The sequence below is a fragment of the Gorilla gorilla genome, chromosome 2 (genome assembly GCF_029281585.2).
Source record: "Gorilla gorilla gorilla isolate KB3781 chromosome 2, NHGRI_mGorGor1-v2.1_pri, whole genome shotgun sequence".
Classification (NCBI taxonomy): Eukaryota; Metazoa; Chordata; class Mammalia; order Primates; family Hominidae; genus Gorilla; species Gorilla gorilla.
Window position 1 is genome coordinate 157259426 of NC_086017.1, and position 25187 is coordinate 157284612.

The following is a 25187-nucleotide window of genomic DNA, read 5'->3' on the forward strand; positions in this document are numbered from 1 at the left end:
TAAACTTGTCACTCTCCTACCCTCTGCTTTTTATCTCAATTTGTTTCCTAGATAACTAAGATATTTTAGAAACATTACTTTTGACTAGAAACTTCCCTCTTTTGGACCTCTCACCACACAGGCAGAGGTTATCCACCATCATCACCCCCCATTTACATCTGTTTTCCTCATGAAAACTAGAGACATTTTTGCTGGCAGCTCTAGACGGTGCAGAAGGCTGTTTATGCAGTTAGGCTGCTCTGGGCACTCCTGGGCTACTACTAGGTGATAGTATTTTCCTGATTCTTCTTTCACAATATCAAAATGTTTCCAAGTATGATGTCATTTTCATTGACAGAGAAACTTTTCCGCCCAAATCCTTTCCTCTTTCTTCCTTTTAAAAATTATATCCAATTATTCAAGGTCACAGTGACCCAAGTACTACAGTTTTTATGCACAAAATTCACATCTCTATTTTTATTACAAATCAAATTAGTTTCAGAAATGAGTTATGTTCATGTGTAGATCAGGTGATTAGCTCTTCCCCTGTTTATCTTTTGTAATCAATGTGCAAAAATTGCAAGCATTTCTATATACCAATAATAGACAGAGAGCCAAATTATGAGTGAACTTCCATTCACAACTGCTACAAAGAAAATAAAATACCTAGGAATACAACGTACAAGGGACGTGAAGGATCTCTTCAAGGAGAATTACAAACCACTGCTCAAGGAAATAAGAGAGAACACAAACGAATGGAAAAACATTCCATGCTCATAATATCGTGAAAATGGCCAAACTGTCCAAAGTAATTTATAGATTCAATGCTATTCCCATCAAGCTACCATTGACTTTATTCACAAAACTAGAAAAAACTACTTTAAATTTCATATGGAACCAAAAAAGAGCCCGTATAGCCAAGACAATCCTAAGTAAAAAGAACAAAGCTGGAGGCATCATGCTACCTGACTTCAAACTATACTACAAGGCTAGAGTAACCAAAACAGCAAGGTACTGGTAACAATACAGATATATAGACCAATGGAACAGAACAGAGGCCTCAGAAATAACACCACACATCTACAACCATCTGATCTTCGACAAACCTGACAAAAACAAGCAATGGGGGAAGGATTCCCTATTTAATAAGTAGTGCTGGGAAAACTGGCTAGCCATATGCAGAAAACAGAAACTGGACCTCTTCCTTACACCTTATAAACCTAAAACTATAAAAACCCTACATGAAAACCTAGGCAATATCATTCAGGACATAGGCATGGGCAAAGACTTCATGACTAAAACACCAGAAGCAATTGCAACAAAAGCCAAAATTGGCAAATGGGATCTAATTAAACTAAAGAACTTCTGCTCTGCAAAAGAAACCATCATCAGAGTGAACAGGCAACCTACAGAATGGGAAAAAAATTTTGCTATCTATCCATCCAATATCCAGAATCTACAAGGAACTTAAACAAATTTACAAGAAAAAAAACAAACCACTCCATCAAAAAGTGGTCGAAGGATATGAACAGATACTTCTCAAAAGAAGACATTTATGTGGCCAACAAACATATGAAAAAGAGCTCATCATCACTGGTCATCAGAGAAATGCAAATCAAAACCACAATGAGATACCATCTCATGCCAGTTAGAATGGCAATCACTAAAGTCTGGAAATAACGGATGCTGGTGAGGATACGGAGAAATAGGAACGCTTTTACGCTGCTGGTGGGAGTGTAAATTATTTCAACCATTGTGGAAGACAGTGTAGTGATTCCTCAAGGATCTAGAACCAGAAATACCATTTGACCCAGTAATCTCATTACAGGGTATATATCCAAAGGATTGTAAGTCATTCTACTATAAAGACATATGCACATGTATGTTTACTGCAGCACTATTTACAATAGCAAAGACTTGGAAACAACCCAAATGCCCATCAGTGATAGACTGGATAAAGAAAATGTGGCATATATACACCATGAAATACTATGCAGCCATGAAAAAGAATGAGTTCATGTCCTTTGCAGGGACAAGGATGAAGCTGGAAACCATCATCCTCACCAAACTAACACAGAAACGGGAAACAAACACTGCATGTTCTCACTCATAAGTGGGAGCTGAACAATGAGAACTCGTGGACACAGGGAGGGGAACATCACACACTGGGGCCTGTTGAGGGGTGGAGGGAAAGGGGAGGGAGGGCATTAGGACAAATACATAATGCATGCAGAGTTAAAAACCTAGATGACGGATTGACAGGTGCAGCAAACCACCACAGCACATGCATACCTATGTACAACAAACCTGCACGTTCAGCACATGTATCCACGAACTTAAAGTAAAATTTTAAAAAGCTACCAAATTCATAATTAAGATGTATATTGTTTGATATTTAAAAGAAAAGGCTGAACATTAAAATATGCATCTTATACATTACTAACAATAAATGGGTTTCAAGAAAAAGTAAACCTTCAAATTAGAAACCAGTTTCTATCTAAAAATTGATTCATATTAGATTTATACAGACCAAGTATGAAAATAATTATTTAAAATACCTAAATATGTTTTAAATAAAACGTTAATTAAGAAACACAAAATTGTTTATATACTACTATGAAAACAAAGGAAAATATAAATGTTCACAGATATATACTGAGGAGACATAAAAACTGAAAACAGCTATAAATTAAAACCATATGGGAGGGCAGTATAAATGATTTTCAAAATTACTTAAAATTGTTAATATTTTTTCCAATGGCATAAAATTTGGAGAAAGTAGGAAATAAGCTCATTTTTTATACTTTAGTATCATCAACATACTATAATCACTTCACCACTTATAGATTATATATATTTTTAATGAAAAAATTGCTTAAATGTTTAGTTCAATATTATGGCTCAAAACCACTATCATTATAAACATCCATTACTAAACAAAATAATAAGTAAAACTAACTTACAAAAAATCATACCAAAAAATCCTTCCACCTTTTATAAAGGTTAAAAAATGTTTGTAATAATCAGCTTTCTTTCTCCATCAGCCTGGATAAGAAGAATATGTGACATACTCATTTGAATTTATTTAACTTTAACCTAATATTATAAAGTACTAGTGTTAAATATTTACATATTCAAATTTTCTCAAGTTTTTGTATTATACCAAATATAATATCTATAATAAAACTTCATATTTTATTGTCTAATAGAATAACAAAATGAACTAGATACGATCATATCAGAGAAAACATAATAGGAGCATCACATAGCTTGAAATGCCAGAAACAGTGATAGCGCAAACTGAAAATGTTTCCAAGAAGACTTAATATTTCTTAGCACACCTAGGTCTTTCTAAATGATTAAGGATTAGTGCTCCTTTTCTTGTGATATGTCCTTTAGTCACTTTTTAAAGCTCCAGTCAGCATCATCCTGGAAATTTGGAAGGAATTGGTGATCACGTTGAAATCACTGAACATAAGGCCTTATCCATAATCACTAAATTCTCAGGACCAAAATCACTCCTCAAAGACATTTAAATTTTTGAGACACAATCTCGCTTGTTGCCCAGGCTGGAGTGCAATGGCCCGATCTTGGCCGACTGCAACCTCTGCCTCCCAGGTTTAAGCGATTCTCGTGCCTCAGCCTGCCAAGTAGCTGAGATTACAAGCAGCTGCCTAATTTTTTTTCTTTTTTTTTTCTCTTTGTATTTTTAGTAGAGACAGGGTTTCACCATGCTGGCCAGTCTCGAACTCCTGGCCTCAAGTGATCTGCCTGCCTCAGCCTCCTAACGTGACATGAGGTGTGAACCACCGCACTGGCCTAAATTTGATTAAAATATTATATTACCAAGGAGGAACAGAACACTATGTAGTTATGGGAAAAGTGGGGTTCTACCAGCTCTTGACTAACTGGCACTGACAGTATCACACACAGCTAAAACAGTGACTACACACACATAGTAAAGGGATTCATCTATTAAATTTGCCTAGGGAAAGTTATAGTGACCAATTTTTTTTTTGAGACAGAGTTTTGCTCTTGTTGCCCAGGCCGGAGAGTAATGGCGTGATCTTGGCTCACTGCAACCTCTGTCTCCCGGGTTGACGCGATTCTCCTGCCTCAGCCCTCTACAGTAGCTGGGATTAAAGGCATGTGCCACCACCCCCGGCTAATTTTGTATTTTTAGTAGAGACGGGGTTTCACCATGTTGGTCAGGCTGGTCTTGAACTCCTGCCCTCAAGTGATCCACCCACCTAAGCCTTGCAAAGTGCTGGGATTACAGGTGTGAGCCACCATGCCCAGCCAACCAATAGTAATTTGATAATGCTTTTGCCCTGCCAGAAAATAATCTGCCTTACCACTCCCAAGAATAATGCTAGGTCATTAGATTATTGACTCTAACATTCAATTAAGATTTGTTGAAAGCGTAGTATTCGCTACACATGTGCTGGACCCTAGGGAAACAAAAGTAAACAAGACAGATAAGATTTCTGTAATTCCTAGACCAAAGGCCTAGTAAGAGAGACCAGAAAACAGGCAAATACCATTCCTGTCCAGTGTGTGATACATACTGTAACAGAAGTAGCTCCAGATATTACAAAAGCATACAAGAGACCCGAAAAGTAAAGACTACACTGACACCTAAAAGATAAGAAGGACTTAGCAGGTAGAGATGCAGCAGGTGGGAATTAGGAGGAGAGGATTCCAGGATATATAAAAAGCATGTATGTACAGAAGACTTGCAGACACAGCAACATGAAACTTCTGCAAAGTTGAAAGTAATGTAGTATTGCTGAGCGGAGAGGGAGAAAGGAGAAGAAATTGAATGTGAAGAGGGTGTGCATGTGTACGGTTGGGAGTGCGAGAGTGAATGGGGTGGTAGACTGGTGGCCACTAAAGCAGGAGCAACATAAAGAGGCTTGTAAGACAAGTTGAGGATTTTCAACTTCATACCTAAGTTCACAGAAAATCATTATATAGGTGAGTAGAGTGACAGGGTTTCTGCTTTGGCAGAATACTCTAGTTCCAGGCTGCTGGGGGTGTGATTGCTACTAGAAGGAGGTTGCAGGTGGCCTGAACTAAGAAAGTTGCTATGGCCACTGAGAAAATCAGATAAAACCAGCATGCACAGGAGTTAGAACAGAGGGCTTTTGGAGTGGGAAGTGCCTAGAGCCAAAACAAAACCCAGGTTCTGGTTAACCACTGGGTTATAAGGGGAGGTAATGCTGCAAGTCTTAATCTCTGGGTATATGTAACACAGAAATCTACCACTTGAGTATTCTGACCTGGAGCTTAAGAAAGACACAGGAGTTAGAGCAAGGATTTGAAAACCACCAGCATTGAGAGAATTCATTGATGAGGAAATGACTCAAATTACCCAACAATGTATATGGAAAAGAAAAGGAAGAGGCCTCAGACAGGCCCCTGTGAACATTTACTAAAACAGTAAGGATGAGGGTCACTACATGCACACAAACTGAGCTGTAAAATTTTAAAAATAAATATTTTGAAGAACAATAGAGATTGAAGAGGAAAGCCCAGAAAATAAACAGACAAAGCAGCAGAGCATCGTGGAAGCAAAGGGAAGGAGCATTCAAGTAGGACCAAACGAGATCAACAAATTGTCAGATGCTGTCTTTAGGTGAAATAAAAATAAGGGCTGAACAATGTCCACTACTCAACAAAGATTTCATAACGGACCTTAACAGAAGCATTTCTTACTGTGATGGGAAGAGGTGGAGTAGTGACAGCGAGTTAATCTATATTTTAAGAAAGTTTGGCTGTGAAGGGGAGGAGAAAAGCCAGGTGCAGCCTGGAAGGCAGTGTGGATTGAAGAGGATGTTCTCCCTTGTGCTGGCTTGGTTTGGTTTCGTTTGTAAGATGGAGGAGACTTACTGGCCTTTAAAATGCTAATGAGGAGATGACAGAGCTGGGGAAACTGATTATCGAGACTGAAGGAGGGCACAAGATAGAGATTGCTTTGTAGGAAGGCTGGAATGGGATGAAAACCAAAGGGGAAAGATTAACTAGAAGAGACGGGAATCTACTTCTTTCAGTTTGATGGAGCAGAAGTTGCCAGCATGGGTTTTCCTTGCATTTCTTTCCATTCACATAGCTTTTCCTGGAATTCAGATCACTCACTCCTCTGGAACAGAAGCCCACATCCCCCAGTATTTTCTTCCCACAACAAAAATCTGTTAATCCCTTTTCTAGGTACTTAAACCAGGCATTTCAGCATGTCAGAAGGTTGTTGTAAGCACAGTATTACTATATTTTTTCAATGCAATTTATGTTCCAGCTTGATTGGACCCAAGCAAAACAAACTTTTCATCTATAAATTTTGCAGTCAATAACATTTTTAGCAAGCTCAATTATATACATTTGAAACAGAAAGGCATCCAAAATTTTATTGGTCAAATTATGTCACTTTCATTAACTGTAGTTAATGAAATAAGAGAAAGAGGAAGCTTTCTGGCCATATTGTAATACCCCAATCTTAACAGTGTTGTTAACTTAGAAAACGGCAAGTCAGGTGAAACAAATGATCTCTTAATGTCCCGAGCAATTCCTAATGAGAAAGGATACCCAGTATGAGAGAAATGTGGCTCACTCCCAAGTTAGTTATTATTTAATAAAACACCAAATGTGCTATAAATAAAATAAAAGGCTACCACTCTGCTGAGGAAAAATCAGTTTGATTAATTAATTAGTATAAAACCAGATGATATACTGTGTAAAAGGTGAAGTCTTTATTTTAGCACCAAAATAAAGTCTTTGAAAGAAATTTTTAAAAATAAAATAGATGACATTCCACATATCAGTCCATAGTCTATCTCCAAGAAATAGCCAAATAAAAGTAACTGTTACTTACCTTGGTGGGTCCATTTCCATTAATTGCCACTGGTAATGTTTCATAAAATGTATTCTTAGCTCTGGCTTTGCCATTTTCAAATTTTAAAACAACTTCATCTGGGTTAAAAAGAGAAAATAGGCTTTAGTAATTTAAAATACATGTGTGTGTGTCTGTATTCGTGTGTCTGTGTGTGTATGTGTGTGTATCATCATTACAAAATTTCTCATGGATGTAATATTCCAAGTGCTACAACACTTCTAGTAACTTCATCTACTCCAAGCCAGCAGATACCCAAAATGAAGGATGACAGTGACAACAGATACAGATACCAAACTCACTCCAACCTGGCACCAGTAAAGTGATTGAGGTGCTAAGCCAGTGAGCTGTCTGTCAGAATAATTCATCTTGCAATCCTGCCTTTGCCCCTTCATAGTAATGTTATTCTTGCCAAGTTAAATTAGTAACTCAGTTTAGTCATCTATCAAATGGTATCCACGTCTGTCTTTTAGGGTTATTATGAAGATAATAACAATATATGCATGGTGAGTAGAATATTGTCTGGCATAAGCAAGGGTTCTACAATTGACTACCAATGATAATATTTCCAGTTCTTAAAAATCAGACTTAGCACATTAAGCAAGATAAAACTCAAGTCAGAGGGGAGCAGAGCCATCTTCTTAAAATTTCCTGAGCATTCCAAACTAAACATTTTGCATTGTGGGAATTTTTTTTTTTTTTTAGAGACTGGGTCTCACTTTCTGGCCCAGGCTGGAGTGCAAGGACACAATCACAGGTCATTGCAGCCTCGAACTCCTGGGATCAAATCAATCCTCAGCCTCTCATATAGCTGGGACTATAGGCACGCACCACCATGCCTGACTAGATTTTAAGAATCTTTTTACTAAATGGACTGACTTGAAGTATTGATTGAATTGCAATATATTCTCAATTTTTATATGTATATTTTAAAGTATTTATGTGTTAATAAATTATATTTTAAATTTTACTGTATTGATTAGTTTTAATGTGTTTTATCAAGATATATGTATCTATAATACACAGGCACATATGCATATCCACATGAGCGTGTACACACACACACACACACACACACGCACACTCTTCCCCAGTCTACCTGTCTAGTTGTCACCAGTTATCTTTCAGCTGGGTCAAAAGGATCTACTCTAATACTCTGGGTAATTCGTAATACAAAGAATTTCACTAGAAAATGTGTAATAATAAAGTGTAATTAATTTATAAACTTATCTAAAGTTCCCAAATGGTGAGACACTAAATTTTAAGTTAACTAAAGCCAGAAGCTTATCTTTTTCACACTAGTCATAGGAAATGATTTTAATTTAATGTACTGATGTTAAGTTCAAGTCTAGTATTTTTGTTAAGTTACAATAATTACAATATTTACACTGTCGACCTTAGTCACAGCCCCCAAATGGACATAACAAAGGAAAGATAGTTGAAAACACAGGTGTTTATTTGTATACTTAAGCAATCTGGTATTTAGGAAGCATACCTACAGCTCCATTTAAGGTCTGGAAAATTTTGCATTTGTGATCCAATGTGATGTTAATAGCTTCCTAAAACATAAGAATAGAAATGATATTGAAAATGACAACAAAAACAGCAAACATTCCTATCATATTAATATAGTTTGTTCTTTGAGGGAATTTAAAGTTTAATATTCTTATATCTTAAGTGTCTAATCAAAATATTTAGATGACTAAAGTATTTAGCTAAAAGGTAGAAACTGCGATAGTTGCAACTCATTGCAAAATACACTTAAAGAAAATCTTGTTTCCTAATGACAGCAACTACAAACACACAAGTAACTTTTATATCTGTATCCAATATATACAGTAAATTTATTAAATATCAACTTATATTGGTAAATATGATAAAAGTATTCTCAAATTAGAAAATCTTGCTTTACTGTACTCCAGAGTTTCACTCACATCAATTTCAGGAATATTCTCTCTAGGGCCTATGGAAGACTGCCTATTGTACCCAACATTCCCTCAACTCCCCAATAAGGGAACTCAGATTTCAGAAGCATATATCTGCTTAAAATAAAAAAACAGATTTTCCTTTGGGTATTATGAGTGGGCACATACATATGTTCTGATCAAAGTACCAGAAACTATTTGGTAAGACTTCTAGAAAGGCAACTTAAAGAGAGTGATGAAACTGAGATGGCCTGTTTTTACTACCGTGCCTCTCTTAGCTGCCCAGAATATGAATGCAACGACTGAAACTCAAGTAGCAATTTTGGACAAGGAAGTAAGATTAAAACTGGGAGCTATGGACCAATGGTAGAGCAACAAAAGAGCTATCCCTCTTGACAGCATAAAGCCTCCCTAACAGCCTTGTGCTCCCTACTTCTTAATTACTTTCAATGTGACAGAAGGAAAAAAAAAAACTTAAATAAAACATCTTTCTTATTTAGACCACTGCTATTTTGAGTTGCTTTATTTATTACAGTTTAAGTATTCTTATGAATAAAAGACAAAAGCCTGTGTCTATAGCACAGTCCCGTGGATCCTCAGGCTCTAACCTCTTAGGGATTTCATTATCATCTCTTCGAATCTTCAGGCTCCATATTCTCAAATATTTGAAATCCACAAATTGGGTATAAAGTCTCCTAAAAAGGATCACACCCATCCTTACAGGCTCTATCCACTCTGGGCCACCAAACACTTGAACAATGACCAGGGCTTTTGGCTTCAATGTTTTCTCAACACCCATAATCTCCAGGCTCCAAATCTCAGAGGAAGGTCTCTGTCCTCAAGGGTATCACAGGTAATTTTCAAATTAAAAACTGTCTTTTGAGTGGCTTTATTCACATGTCATTTCAAAATACCAGAAAATGTGTTCTTTTACAATTGTAGCCAATTAAACACATAAAGTCTATGTTATCATCATATGAAACAGAAAAAAAGTCCAGATTTTGGTTTTCAGGGAACGAAGGATCCAGTCCCTACAATGTCACTGACTATGTGGTCTCAGTTTCTCTACTGATAAAGTGTGGATACAGAGTCTAGCCTCTAGCCTATCTAGGATCAAAGAAGCTCAGAGAGGTACAAAGGGCTTTGCAAGGCTAAAGACTACAAATGAGAATACACTGCATTTTTTTAAACTGCAAAAGTTCACTCTGGTATCAAATGGCTTTGGTGTAGCTTTTGAGAAAACAATTATAACTGCCAAGATGGAGTGAATACAAGAATACACATTTCTAATGCTCTATGTTAATAAATGACAGCTATTTATTCAAGAATATGAAAGAAGACATTCTCTAGAACCTTTAGGATTTCATTATTGTCTCTTTAAATCTCCAAGCTCAGAAGTTTTGATAATGTAACCTATTCTGTTATTTTAAGGCAGCCTAAGTGAGTATGCAGTGGAGGTAGGGCCATGACAGTGGTGTGAGGGCTGCCATTTCATTTTAGTATCAAGTCATTTCAATATGTGTTTCAATACATATAGCACTGTATTACATAGTTCTTCTTTCCTTCTGCCTGATCCAACCAAGTCTGGCAAGTTTGCCAACTTGGCCACAAAAGAGAAGCCATAAAGACACACTAAGCTAGTGCTGATATCCAGCCAGGTGACATAAACCAATCTCACCTATTAAAAATATGTTTTCAACATTTTGAAATTCAGTTTACCATTTGCCATACTATCATAAAACCTTTGTTTCTGACCACTCCACATTAACACAATATAACACACAAAACAACCAAATCAATAAAACAAAAAAATTGCAGCTGTTACACACCCTTTTCAGTGGATCAATGTAAATTTTAGTGTAAAAAAGCTGATCATCATCATTATCCTGGAGATTCCATTGTTGAACTATACGGTTGACATACGGAGCATAGCCAATAAATCCTGCAACACAGCAGAGAGAAAGTAGATAATTTAGGATTCAAAGACCAAAACTGGTGTCATGTTAATTTCACTGACCTTAAAGTTAAACAGAGTTGTGAAGTCATGAAGCCTAATTCTTAGGTTGGAATTTCACAGCTCACCATGAAAGAAATATGAATTATTGAGTGCCCCTTGTTTTATATATAAACTCCAATAGAGTGTTTGCTACCAACTGCAAAACAGAAAATAACCAAACTCTTTTTAAATAAATGTGTCTCCAAAAGTAATTGACAGAAGAGGGAGAACTAATGTTTTCCAAGGCTCCTAAGGGAAACAGATTTACTAGGAAAAGAATAGACTGAGACAAGAATCTTTTCTCTGACCTTCTAAAAAGCTCTTCTTGGATTCTCTGTGGAGAACTCACTCTTTCTTACAGAATAAAATCTCTACTACAGTGGTTTTTACTGTCAGTGCCAGAGATGCTAATGCAATCAAAGGAACGCTGGATTTGTCACTAACTGCAAACATCCCAAAGAAATTTTATATCTAAGACATTTTGGAAATGTTTCCATTACTTTGGCCAGTCATTATTGTGCCTGCTAAACCATTTTCTGGCTAGGTTTTTTGTGTCATAGTCTGGAAAAAGGAAGTCTAAAATTGGATTGTTCTCCTTGGCCTTAAAGCATAAGCATTAAGACCGCCAATAACATTTGTCTATTAAAGACACAAACGGAATCATTTTTCCTGTCTGAATCTTCCTCTGAATTATGGAAACGCAGCCAAGCTGCTATGTTTCATTGACATTCAATACTTTTAAAAAGGAACCAATGTTACTCCTGTGAGTTGAAGAAAAATCCATTTTTTAACTGTCAAAATTAAAATTTTCTTAAAAGAATTAAAAAAATAGGTCCAGGGAAATTACTGTTACTGGAGAAAAAAGACAAAATGAAAACATGACCAAAACCAATCAATGGTTGCTCATTTTTTGGTTCTTGCCATATATATATATATATATATTTTTTTTTTTTTTTTTTTGGAGACAGAGTCTCGCTCTGTCACCCAGGCTGGAGTGCAAAGGCACAATCTTGGCTCACTGCAACCTCTGCCTCCCGAGTTCCCCTCCGCCTTCCACCTCCTGCCTCAGCCTCTCAAGTAGTTGGGATTACAGGCACCCATCACCATGCCCGGCTAATTTTTGTATTTTTAGTAGAGATGGGGTTTCACCATGTTGGTCAGACTGGTCTCGAACTCCTGACCTCAGGTGATCTGCCCGCCTCAGCCTCCCAAAGTGCTGAGATTACAGGCATGAGCACCATGCCCGGCATCAAATAAAAAAATTCTAGGGAGGAGACAATACATTTTTTAAATCTCATGGCCAATTTTCTATGATGAAAAATGTACCACACAGAGACACTCAACATTTTCCAATGGTTTATATTACTGTTCTTCAAAAATTGTTTCCTTATTTTACAGACCCCAAATGTCCTCAATAAATGAAAAAAAAATCTATTTTCACATTACATATTTTATGTGATTTATATTTTTCTATTAAAAACTCTTTTTGTTGTTGTTTTTGGAGATGGGGCTCTCACTCTGCCACCCAGGCTAGAGTGTAATGGTGCACTCATGGCTCACTGCAGCCTCGACCTCCTGGGCTCAAACAATCTCCTCACCTCAGTCTCCAAAGGAGCTAGGACCACAGCCATGTGCCACCATGCCCAGATAATTAAAAAAAAAATTTTAGTAGAAATGGGATTTCCCTACGTTGCACAGCCTGGCCTTAACTCCTGGGCTCAAGTCACCTTCCTGTCTAGGCCTCCCAAAGTGCTGGGATTACAGGTTTGAGACACCATGCCTGGCCAAAAACTATTTTTAAAAACTAAATAGTATGCCCACAAACAACTCACGTCCCTTAAATAACTGTAAATATGTGATCTATGAAATTATTCAAACTTTTATTAAACATATTTATATTTTCTGCCCTTCTCTAATTATTTTGACTACAGAAAGCATAAGGATGATGCTTCGATGTCCTTTTATGATTACTTTCCCACTTAAAACACCTTTTCCTTAATTAAACTGACTTACAACTGCACTTGCTTGCTAATTTCTTGCTGCTTCCAAAGCACTGTGAGTCTGTCTGAAACCTAACCACCTGAGTACATACATCACTATTTGAAATAAATTTACGAGATTTCACTATGCAAGTCATCTTCAGAAAAATTTCAACAAGTATAAAATAAAACATGTCTCAGAGTCCCATAGCTACATACTTCCTTTAAAAAATTGGTTTTAAACAATGGAGGACTTAGAATAAGTTGCAAGATTAGCCATATGTTACTGAGGTCTTGACAGTATGGAGGCCATGATGTGAAAGCAGCACCCATCCATGAGCCGAATGCTCAAGCAGAGAAGTGAAGGTGGGTAGCCGTATTAGGGACAGGCTTTGACGGTTCACAAACTGGAAATCCAACAGAGAAAGACTGCTAAGGCAAGAAGCACAGAGTAACCAATATGATAAACCTTGGGTTCTCACTTGAATATGGAAGTTAAATCCAAAGGTGGTAGATAGATTTGGAGAAAAGAAAATGGTCAAGAGATCCCAGAAAGCATTATCTGTAGAAATATTGAGACGAAGAGGAAAAGAGATTTCAAGCCAGGCAGTGCAAATTGGAATTTAAGGTTTCAAAAGTACAAAATCTATATGAGCTATCAAAGTTCCAAGGTACAACTGTGGGAATACGTTGATAAAATGAAGTGCAGGTGCAAAGAGCTGAAATTGAGGCATTACCAAGAAACTAAATCACTTCCTAGTGGCTAAGCAAAGCCTAGAACCCAGATATGCTCCTACCTGAAGAAGCACTTATTTTAACTAGCCTGGATAGTACTGGTTATATACACGCAGATCACCCCCAAAATCCATTTTTCCAATGTGGTTTGCAATTTGTACCCAATTTGTTTCTCTAACATGTCCTTCATCCTATTTGGTTATGTCTTTTGTCCCTATGTTTACATTAATCTCAAACTAGTAAAAATAAATTTGTAGCCATCATAATGTCCAAAGTCAAATTTTATTTAATTTTCTAAAGGCTGGACTGAGGAATGTGGTAATTCGTTCCTTTAATCCGTGGTAGCACAGCTAATGCAATATTTTAAGTATACCCAGTCACTCAATGTTAGATATTTTTCACTACTGGGTTCAAGACAAATCATTTATTTAATCCCATAATGTTTAAAATCAGATAATATTAAGTAATACCTATTCTTAAAAGATACTTGATTGCGGACTGAGAATAATTTTTTTTCAAGTAAGGAAGCTTACTAAACTTGTTATCCTAGAGCAAGAAAATTCTCAATGTGTCATAATTAAAGGAACTGGATCCATACTTTTCTTCTTTTAACAACAGAATATCTCTAGAAGTCACTTAAATTTGAAAAACATGAGTTTCCTCACTTATAATTTGGAAATTATAATATTTATATTAACTAGTGTTTTTAGGAACACCAATTCACATAATACATGGGAAAATGCTTTGTCAGTATACTAATAATAAAATAAGGGTTATTTAAAACTTCATATCTAAAGTTACTACATCTACAAAAATGGTTGTTTCATTAGTCTTTATAACTTGCATTAAACTTTTCTTCCAGTATCTAACTCACCTCCTGAATTCAGATAGCGTTTCCCAATGTGCACAACAGGATACTTGTCTGCTAGTCTTTTATCTGGCCACAAAATTCCATCTGCTGCAAAGACCACTTTGTGGTTTGCCTTTTGGAATTTTTTTAGAACTTCTTCTGGACCACCAGCAAATATGACATCAAAGCTGTTCAATGAGGAAAAATGTGTTTTAAAATACACTTGTCAGAATCTAGGCACATAAACCATGAAAAGTTCTCTAACAAAAGTCAGAATCAAGAATACAATGCAAGATTAATACCTGTGCCAACTATTCACACAGAACACCAAACAAAATTTCTCTCAACTTAAAATTATATGAATTGTATTGAATTATTAGTTTACATTAGCAAATGAAGTCCAAATAAAAGTCAGCTTTTTTAGTGTTAGCCTTAATTTTTTTTTCAATAATCACTTATTCCCAAATTGAAATTCTAAAACAGTATTGAAATGTTAGAAATGCAGTTACTTGTTGTATAACTTTATAATACAGATAGAATCATTTACGGAAGTTGCCATAACTGCCTAATATTTCAAGTAAATTTGTACCAGTCCATTAGTTTCTGAAGAATTATTTTTGACAAAATGTGTTTAACTGCTAAATGTCATCAATGTAGTTTAATATCTGAATGACTGTTTAGCATGGAATCTTAAAATAAGTGCGTTCAGACAACTGCAGGTTTTTAAAGCTCAATACACTTGGGAGAAAATTTTTCTAAAAACTGACACTATAATTTAATATCTATAATTTCATTGATTTTTCTGATGACTTTCTTCCTCATGGTTCATTCACAGAATCACAATGACTTAACAAAATGTGAAGTATAACAGCCACTATCTAAAATGTTTCTACTCTGCAATAAGTTCTTTATTCATTACAATCACAAATTATTTTGCATTTTTTTACATCAGTGCACCTTAAGACCAAAGGTTTCCAATGATGATAAATTAATGACTTGCCATCCCAGGTAGCTAACAGCATAACTGTAAAGTCACTCACAGCATACAATTTGAAGTCTGCCAGGTGGGTTTCTAATCCCACCTCTGCCACTTGATATGAGAATAACCTTAGGACAAGTCACTTAACCTCTTTACACTTAAGTGTAAAGTATAAAATGGAGGGAAAAGTAGTATCTATATCCTCAAGTTATAATTTAAAAAAATTAAAAATAACTCCTGGCACACTGTAAACACTGAACAAAGTTAAAAATTAACATGAAAGGGACTACAGTGAAGGGAGAGACAGAGGAAAACTCACTTCAAAGTTTTTACAAATGTGTATGTTAAAAAATTTTATTTTTAGCCAAATACTTGTACTTTTGAAACTGAACTTTAAGTTACAATAAAATTTTTCTGACTGAAACCTCAAACTTTGCCCTGTTTATTAAAAAAAAACTGATTAATCTGACATTACAAAATATAACACTGTACTTTTTCTGCTAAGTACAACTGATTTCCTCAACCTGATTTAACGGTGGTATTTTCCTCAAGACTATAAGTTGTTGATAATTTTTTTTAATAATGAAGACTGGGAAATAAGACCAGTTTTATGGGTAATTGGGCCATGAGAAGTGAGGCAAATAAACCAAAATCTCTGAAAGAGCGACTACCACGCGAGTGATAAACAGACCCTTTGTGCATTGCCTGGAGATGGGGAAAAATAGCTTGTGATGTCAGAGCATCTTACGATTGGAGACTCTGACTAAACTGAGTCTGAAATTTTGCAGGTAGCAGCATGCATACAGTGTGGCAATTCCTCAAGGATCTAGAATCAGAAATGCCATTTGACCCAGAAATCCCATTGCTGGGTATAAACCCAAACAATTACAAATCATTCTTCTATAAAGTTACATGCACACATATGTTTACTGCAGCATTATTTACAATAGCAAAGACTTGGAACCAACCCAAATGCCCATCAATGATAAACTGGAAAAAGAAAATGTGACACATATACAACATGGAATACTATTCAGCCATAAAAAGAATGAGTTCATGTCCTTTGCAGGGACATGGATGAAGGCGGAATCCCATAATTCTCAGCAAACTAGCACAGAAACAGAAAACCAAAAACCACGTGTTCTCACTCATAAGTGGGAGCTGAACAATGAGAATACATGGACACAGAGAGGGGAACATCACACAGTGGAGTTTGTCGGTGGGCGGGGGGGCAAGGAGAGGGAGAGCATTAGGACAAATACCTAATTCATGCAGGGCTTAAAACCTAGATGAGGCCGGGCACAGTGGCTCACACCTGCAATCCCAGCACTTTGGGAGGTCAAGGCGGGCGGATCATGAGGTCAAGAGATCAAGACCATCCTGGCCAACATAGTGAAAACCCATCTCTACTAAAAATACAAAAATTAGCTGTGCGTGGTGATGTGCGCCTGTAATCCCAGCTACTTGGGAGGCTAAGGCAGGAGAATTGCTTGAACCCGAGAGGTGGAGGTTGCAGTGAGCTGAGATCATGCCACTGCACTCCAGCCTGGTGACAGAGTGAGACTTGGTCTCAAAAAAAAAAAAAAAAAACTCTAGATGATGGGGTAATAGGTGCAGCAAACCACCATGGCACATGTATACCTATGTAACAAACCTGCACGTTCTGCACATATATCCCAGAACTTGAAGTAAAATAATAATCAAATTTAAAAATTAAAAAAAGTTATAAATGCACTTTTGGAATGTGAGTGAATATTTTTTGTCTTTGAAACCCTAATGATGGATACAGATTATATAGGATAAATAGTATAGCTCAAACTATTAATAAATGTCAGTTGTTTGAAAAGGAGTTATGGCAACTTTTATAATTTAGCGTTTTATAAGCCTGTATTATCTTTATAACAAAACACAATTATTTTAAAGCAAAAAGTCAAGACAAAAGTTATCACATAATTGCCTTTGAAGAAAAATTTCACGTTGCTGAAACCTTTCCTATCTCATTCTAGTAGCACTGCTATTTCTGTGTTTAAATACTTTAGAAAAGTTATTTGAACTTACTTAAAACTTCTCAAAGGGCAAGGAAGGTTTCCTACTTAAATTTATTTTGGCTGTAAAAAGTCAAAATTGTCAAATTTAAAAAAATGCACACAGGTGTTGCGGGAAGTCAGGGACCCCGAACGGAGGGACCGGCTGAAGCCATGGCAGAAGAACATAAATTGTGAAGATTTCATGGACATTTATTAGTTCCCCAAATTAATACTTTTATAATTTCTTATGCCTGTCTTTACTGCAATCTCTGAACATAAATTGTGAAGATTTCATGGACATTTATCACTTCCCTAATCAATACTCATGATTTCCTATGCCTGTCTTTACTTTAATCTCTTAATCCCGTCATCTTCATAAGCTGAGGATGTGCGTAGCCTTAGGACCCTGTGATGATTGCATTAACTGTGCAAATCGTTAGTAAATCATGTGTGTTTAAACAATATGAAATCTGGGCACCTTGAAAAAAGAACAGGATAACAGCGATGTTCAGGGAACAAGGGAGATAACCATCAGGTCTGACTGCCTGAGAGCCGGGCGGAACAGAGCCATATTTCTCTTCTTACAGAAGCGAATAGCAGAAATATCGCTGAATTCTTTTTCTCAGTAAGGAACAGCCCTGAGAAAGAAAATGCTTTCCTAGGGGTAGGTCTCTAAAATGGCCGCTCTAGGAATGTCTGTCTTACACGGTTGCAGATAAGGGATGAAATAAGCCCCAGTCTCCGGTAGCACTCCCAGGCCTATTAGGACGAGGAAATTCCTGCCTAGTAAATTTTAGTCAGACCAGTTGTCTGCTCTCAAACCCTGTCTCCTGATAAGACGTTATCAATGACAATGCGTACCCGAAATTTCATTAGCAATTTTAATTTCGCCCCGGTCCTGTGATCTCGCTTTGCCCCCATTTGCCTTGTGATATTTTATTGCCTTATGAAGCATGTGATCTCTGTGACACACACCCTATTCGTACACTGCCTCCCCTTTGAAAATCACTAATAAAAACTTGCTGGTTTTGCGGCTTGGGGGGCATCACGGAACCTGCCAACATGTGATGTCTCCCCCGGACACCCAGCTTTAAAATTTCTCTCTTTTGTACTCTTTCCCTTTCTTTCTCAGACCGGCCAACACTTAGGGAAATAGGAAAGAACCTACGTTGAAATATTGGGGGTGGTTCCCCTGATACACAGGTCATAAAACTATTCTCACAGAAATTGAGTCCATCTACATGTGAAGAAAATAAAATTTTCCACATATAACTGTGGTAAGTATGCCTGGGTCCTGAAAAAACTGTAAGATTCTACCTGATGTGGTCATACTGAGTCCCCTGCCAGAAATGTCAGTGTTCTATCTCAATAGATGATTGAGATTTTCTAAATGTTTTTCCTTTTTGTCCTTCTGTGTTCCCTACTTCTGTGACACCATCAACCACATAGTCACCTAGGTTGAAAATCTTTCATTCACCCTTCACTCCTCTCTTTCCATGGCCTATGTCATGGAATCTTTTCCTTAATCCTATCGTTTCCGTCTACTTAATTTATTTTGCATTCAAATCCTCTCCACTCCCACTAGAAGGCACAAGGCTAGATTAATTTTAAAACCCTAGAGACCTCCACATTACCCATCTCTTCCTCACTCATAAATAAGACTGTCTGACAAACTATTTTAAAAATGATTCTGTGCCAGTTCCCAGACTGTATCAATGGTTCTCAACTATGGCCTAAAGCGGGAGTCAGTAAATATTTACTCTCTGGCCTTTTACAGAAAATATTTTAGGTCTTGATGACCATATTGTCTGTCACAGTGACTGAACTCTGTCACTGTGTTGCAAAAGCCACCACAGACAATATGTAAACAAATGAGCACAGCTGCATTTCAATAAAACTTTTTACAAAAACAGGCAGTGGTATAAGCCACAGAATCCATCATCTTGAGTCTCAACAAGAAGCAAAAGCTCCCATATAGCCAAAAAAGAAAGCCACAGAAGTGTTCCCTAACCTTGTCATTTAGCCCCAATCCTTTATCATTATTGGCATAAACTTCAGCAAAAAATTATAATCATCCAAACTATTAGCAGCACAGAAGTAGCTTCACACCTGATAATTCTTTCATCATACCTTCACCTGAAGTATATGTCTATATTTCCAGAGATAATTAACATCACAAACCAATACTATGGATCCACTCTTAACCACCCACCCTCAAAACACACAGACACAGACACACACACACACACACACACACACACACACACGCACACACACAGTTAAAAACACCCACATACCCAGTTGACTTTGCACAACAGATTATGATAAAATCACAATAAAATGATTAAAATTATTTTATAAATTTTGGAGGGAGGGAAAGGGAGTTAGTTGGCATAAAATGAATACAATTTTAACAGATAAATATTGAACCATCCTGGCATTCCTGGGATAAATCCCACTTGATCATGGGGGATATTTTTGTTGTGCTGTTGGAAAGAAAATAAGTATATCAACAGGATACCTATACTTCCATGTTTACTGCAACACTACTTATAATAGTAAATATATGGAACAAATCTAAGTATGTATCAACAGATGAATGGATAAAGGAAATATGGAGTACATACATAATGGAATATTATTCACCCATAAAAAAGAAGGAAATCCTGTTATTTGCAACAACAAAATGGTTAGAACTGGAGGTTATTAGGTTAATGATATAAGCCATGCACAAAAAGGCAGTATCAGATGGTCTCACTCATATATGGATATCTTCAGTTTTCCTTTTGTTCTGAGAATAACCCAAAACCTTGCCAAATATTTATTTTTATCTGAATTAAATATAGTAAATCTTACCCCACAGATTATAAAAAGCCAGTTTCTAATTTTAAACGTTCATCCAAAAGTAAGTTTAGAATACATATTCCATGGAATGAATGCGACAAAATTGTTTCTAAATTAATTCAGGCTTTTTAGCATGTCTAAATGGCATACGGGATAATTATGGGGTATTGGAAACATTCTAAAATTGAATAATGGGGATGACTGCACGACTCTGTAAATTTAATTAAATTCATTGAATTTTACACTTACAAATGTTTATGGCATGTTATATAAATTATGCCCTAACAAAGCTGTGTTTCTTAAAAGGCTCATCTAAACCACTAAGTATATAAATCTGTGTATATTTTCATATGTTAGTGACCTATGCTTCCATAAAAGTTGAGTTGTCCTTAAAAATACCACATAAAAAATAAGAATGTCTTGCTTTATTAAAATGAATATATCCTGAATTCTGGCCCTTTACCAGAGCTAACCTTAATTAAGAGTTTAGGAATTGTGTTACAGAATGGGCATCATATTTCAAACCATTTACAAACAGTTTAATTCATTCTCCCAGGCCCTAGATTACAATTTTCAACTAGATTCATCACTCTGTATAAACTTTTTAAAAAGGGTGTTGTTTTTAAAAAATAAGAAGGGTAAAAAAAATTTCTTATGTGGCTTCAATTGCTCATCCCTCTTTACCCTCCTGGTTACTTTCTCATGACCCCTAGGTTTTTTCCACAGGATAGTCATGGTAGGTAATGATGGAGAAAATGTTAATGACTCTTCTTAGACAACAACTTGGCTGAGTGGGCACCCATGTTTTCAGTTAGCTGGCTGTTCTCACAGGAGATGTCAGAAATTTTCTCTGTTTGTTTCCGTGATATATCCCAAACACTAACAGTGCCTGGAAGACACTGTGTCTTCCATTAAAATTTTATTATCTTTTCTGTCAAGCTGGGTCCTAAAGTATCATCTAAATCAACAAACTCAACCTCAAGCAGGCTTTAGGTATATTACAGTGTCCTTCTTCTCATGAGAAAAAAATAGGTCCCTCACTATACCAGTTGTCCACAAGGACAAATGTTAGATAGGGGGCCGGAGGTGGGGGATGGTGATGCGAGAGTGATGGTAAAGAAAAGTTCTTCCTAAAACCCAAAAGGAAGCTTGAGGATGTAAAATCATTTCTGACTCACATGTAGTAACTCTACAAGGAGAATCTGCCTCAGAGCCAAAGTGAAAATGTACATGTGGCAAGTTTAAGCTGACTAATATGGTTGTTTGAAATCCATGGTAATTTTAAACCAAAACATACTCAGTATTTATTCTACAGAGCTATTTTAATGAACTTGGTATTCTTTTTCTAAGTGTAAAAAAAATAACAAATGCTGTAGAAAAATTCCCAGGACACTATGGCTAACACTTGACTTACCATACTTCATCTTGCAAAATAGGTAACCACAAGCAGAACTTAATTTTTTGTGTAAAATATAACAGGAAAATTTTACAGATGCAAGTGTTATGTATCTTTTGAAAATTTTTAAGTGTGTACGGCACTGGGACTTCATTATATTAATATCTATTTTCATTTCATAATTTACAACTTTCTTATTTATACTAATGCATAAAAATATTACTCTTATTTTCATCTGCAAACAATTTGTGTCTTTATATTTTCAAATTGAGAAAAAATATGTAAAAAGACTTTCCTAAGTTAGAGGGGAAAATTCATGGGGACTTAAAATGAGCAATCAATAACAAAAACAAATAAGACACAGAAAATAAAAGAAAGGAAGTAGTAACTAATAACTCATGACAATTTGATTTTATTATAAAATTATAAGAAGATGGCAAAAAAGAGTGGATATTTTAATTAGGAGAGGGAAATATTACACAAAATACATTTACATTAAAAAGGTTCTTCTTTCTTAGTAACACAGGCTTTCTAATGTCTCACTTGTATTTGTAACTTTGCGTGGTCTTTTTTCTTCTGTTTAACCAGAATACATTAAGTTACCCGTCTCAATAGTAAAGCTGACTATGATCTTTATTCTTAACTCAAGACTAAAGTATGAATTTCACAAAAATGTTAGCTCTTGCCATGTTGTCTCATTAGTGTTTATGTTAATTCATCATCTTTAATGGCATTACATCATCTCAGACCATAGTTGATATAATTTGAATCTACGTCCCCACCCACATCTCATGTTGAAATGTAACCCTCAGTGCTGGAGGTGGGGTTGGGTGGGAGGTGATTGGATCATGAGGGCAGTTTCTAATGGTTTAGCACCATCCCCCTAGTGATGTTCTCATTATAGAGTTCTCATGAGATCTGATTGTTTAAAAGCATGTAGCACATCCCCTCACTTCCTCCTGCTCCAATCATGTGAGACCTTCATTCCTCCTTTGCCTTCTGCCATGATCCTAAGTTTCCTGAGGCCTCTCCACAAGCCAAGCAGCTGGCCAGCATCACGTTTCCTGTACAGCCTGTGAAATTGTGAGCCAATTAAACCTCTTTTCTTTATAAATTATGCAGTCTCAGGAATTTGTAGCAGCACGAGAACTGATTATTACAATAGTTTTATAACTAGTAATATCTACTTTTGCCTCTTTTTTTTTTATTATACCTTAAGTTTTAGGGTACATGTGCACAACGTGCAGGTTAGTTATATATGTATACATGTGCCATGTTGGTGTGCTGCACCCAGTAACTTGTCATTTAACATTAGGTATATCTCCTAATGCTATCCCCCCACCGTTCCCCAACTCCACAACAGGCCGCGGTGTGTGATGTTCCCCTTCCTGTGTCCATGTGATCTCATTGTTCAATTCCCACCTATGAGTGAGAACATGCGGTGTTTGGTTTTTTGTCCTTGTGATAGTTTGCTGAGAATGATGGTTTCCAGCTTCATCCATGTCCCCACAAAGGACAGGAACTCATCATTTTTTATGGCTGCATAGTATTCCATGGTGTATATGTGCCACATTTTCTTAATCCAGTCTATCATTGTTGGACATTTGGGTTGGTTCCAAGTCTTTGCTATTGTGAATAGTGCCGCAATAAACATACGTGTGCATGTGTCTTTATAGCAGCATGATTTATAATCCTTTGGGTATATACCCAGTAACGGGATGGCTGGGTCAAATGGTATTTCTAGTTCTAGATCCCTGAGGAATCGCCACACTGACTTCCACAATGGTTGAACTAGTTTACAGTCCCATCAACAGTGTAAAAGTGTTCCTATTTCTCCACATCCTCTCCAGCACCTGTTGTTTCCTGACTTTTTAATGACTGCCATTCTAACTGGTGTGAGATGGTATCTCATTGTGGTTTTGATTTGCATTTCTCTGATGGCCAGTGATGATGAGCATTTTTTCATGTGTCTTTTGGCTGCATAAATGTCTTCTTTTGAGAAGTGTCTGTTCACATCCTTCACACACTTTTTGATGGCCTTGTTTGTTTTTTTCTTGTAAATCTGTTTGAGTTCATTGTAGATTCTGGATATTAGCCCTTTGTCAGATAAGTAGATTGCAAAAATTTTCTCCCATTCTGTATGGTGCTGGGAAAACTGGCTACCCATATGTAGAAAGCTGAAACTTGATCCCTTCCTTACACCTTATACAAAAATTAATTCAGGATGGATTAAAGACTTAAATGTTAGACCTGAAACCATAAAAGCCCTAGAAGAAAACCTAGGCAATACCATTCAGGACATAGGCATGGGCAAGGACTTCATGTCTAAAACACCAAAAGTAATGTCAACAAAAGCCAAAATTGACAAATGGGATCTAATTAAGCTAAAGAGCTTCTGCACAGCAAAAGAAACTACCATCAGAGTGAACAGGCAACCTACAGAATAGTAATGTCTACTTTTTAAAACAATAATTCCTTGTCAATAATTTTTTTTTGAAATGGAGTCTCACTCTGTTGCCAGGATGGAGTGCAGTGGCGCAATCTCGGCTCACTGCAACCTTGCCTCCTGGGTTCAAGCAATTCTCTGCCTCAGCCTCCCAAGTAGCTGGGATTACAGGCACCTGCCACCATGCCCGGCTAATTTTTTGTATTTTTAGTAGAGACGGGGTTTCACCATCTTGGCCAGGCTGGTCTTGAACTCCTGACCTTGTGATCCAGCTGCCTAGGCCTCCCAAAGTGCTAGGATTACAGGCGTGAGCCACCGTGCCCAACCATATTTTAATACATCATCTACAAATATAAATCTCAGCTCTTTAAAAAGTAATTGAATATAGATTTTAAAATCCACAGGGTGTTTCTCTTACCATTCAGTAAACATGACAACCAGATCATCTTGATCAGCATAGTGTTCCATGACTTCTTTCATTAATCTCACTTTCTGGCCCCCTCCAATACTATTAATTCCATCACCACCTCTCCATTCTTCTCCTTGACCAAGGACCTATAAACAAAATCAACATTTCATTCCTGAGCAAAACTCAAATTATGAAAGTACTATGAAAAACTTAAAGATATCATCAACTTGAACAGTACTGTACCGTAACCACTCTTCTAATGTTTCATGAAATCATGATTCTAGAAAAAAAAAATCTAGGTGCCTAAATCAGATCATAATTCTTCAATGTTATCCATCCCCAAAATGCCCTTCTCAATTTTTACCATCTCAAAAGTTGTGAGTCTAATCCAAGGAAGTAGACCCAGAAAGTATTTCTCACATTGCATCATTTTATTCCTATTTGTTTAGACCATAAAGAAGAAAAATGAATAAATTTCCCATATCACTTTTTTTTCAATCTGGCAGGAAATCTTTATGATCAACATTGACGCTCAGTGACTCCTTGATGAGGGGCCTTTAAGTGATTTTCCTACTGAACCAAAATGGGTTTTTCAGGGAATTGCAGAGGGCATCAAGAAAAAAATCACCTCCTTTACCTTACACATCTTAAACTTATGTAATTGTCTAAAGCTTAATAAGGATTTTTCAATGCAAGATATTGCCTAAGTACGATTAATTTAAATTTGATTTTAATT

General features: G+C 36.5%; 1 protein-coding gene across 3 annotated transcripts in view; it reads right to left on the reverse strand.

The window, feature by feature from the left end:
* PLOD2 (procollagen-lysine,2-oxoglutarate 5-dioxygenase 2) overlaps nucleotides 1-25187 on the reverse strand; it is a 90297-nt gene that overhangs the window by 24427 nt on the left and 40683 nt on the right. For all 3 annotated transcript variants that reach the window (XM_019024662.4, XM_019024661.4, XM_055383684.2), the window contains exons 3-7: nucleotides 24461-24597; nucleotides 14375-14538; nucleotides 10620-10732; nucleotides 8361-8424; nucleotides 6848-6945 (exon numbers count right to left, since the gene is read on the reverse strand). In XM_019024662.4, coding sequence (XP_018880207.1) covers nucleotides 6848-6945; nucleotides 8361-8424; nucleotides 10620-10732; nucleotides 14375-14538; nucleotides 24461-24597 — 576 coding nt within the window. The remainder of the gene's footprint in view (nucleotides 1-6847; nucleotides 6946-8360; nucleotides 8425-10619; nucleotides 10733-14374; nucleotides 14539-24460; nucleotides 24598-25187) is intronic.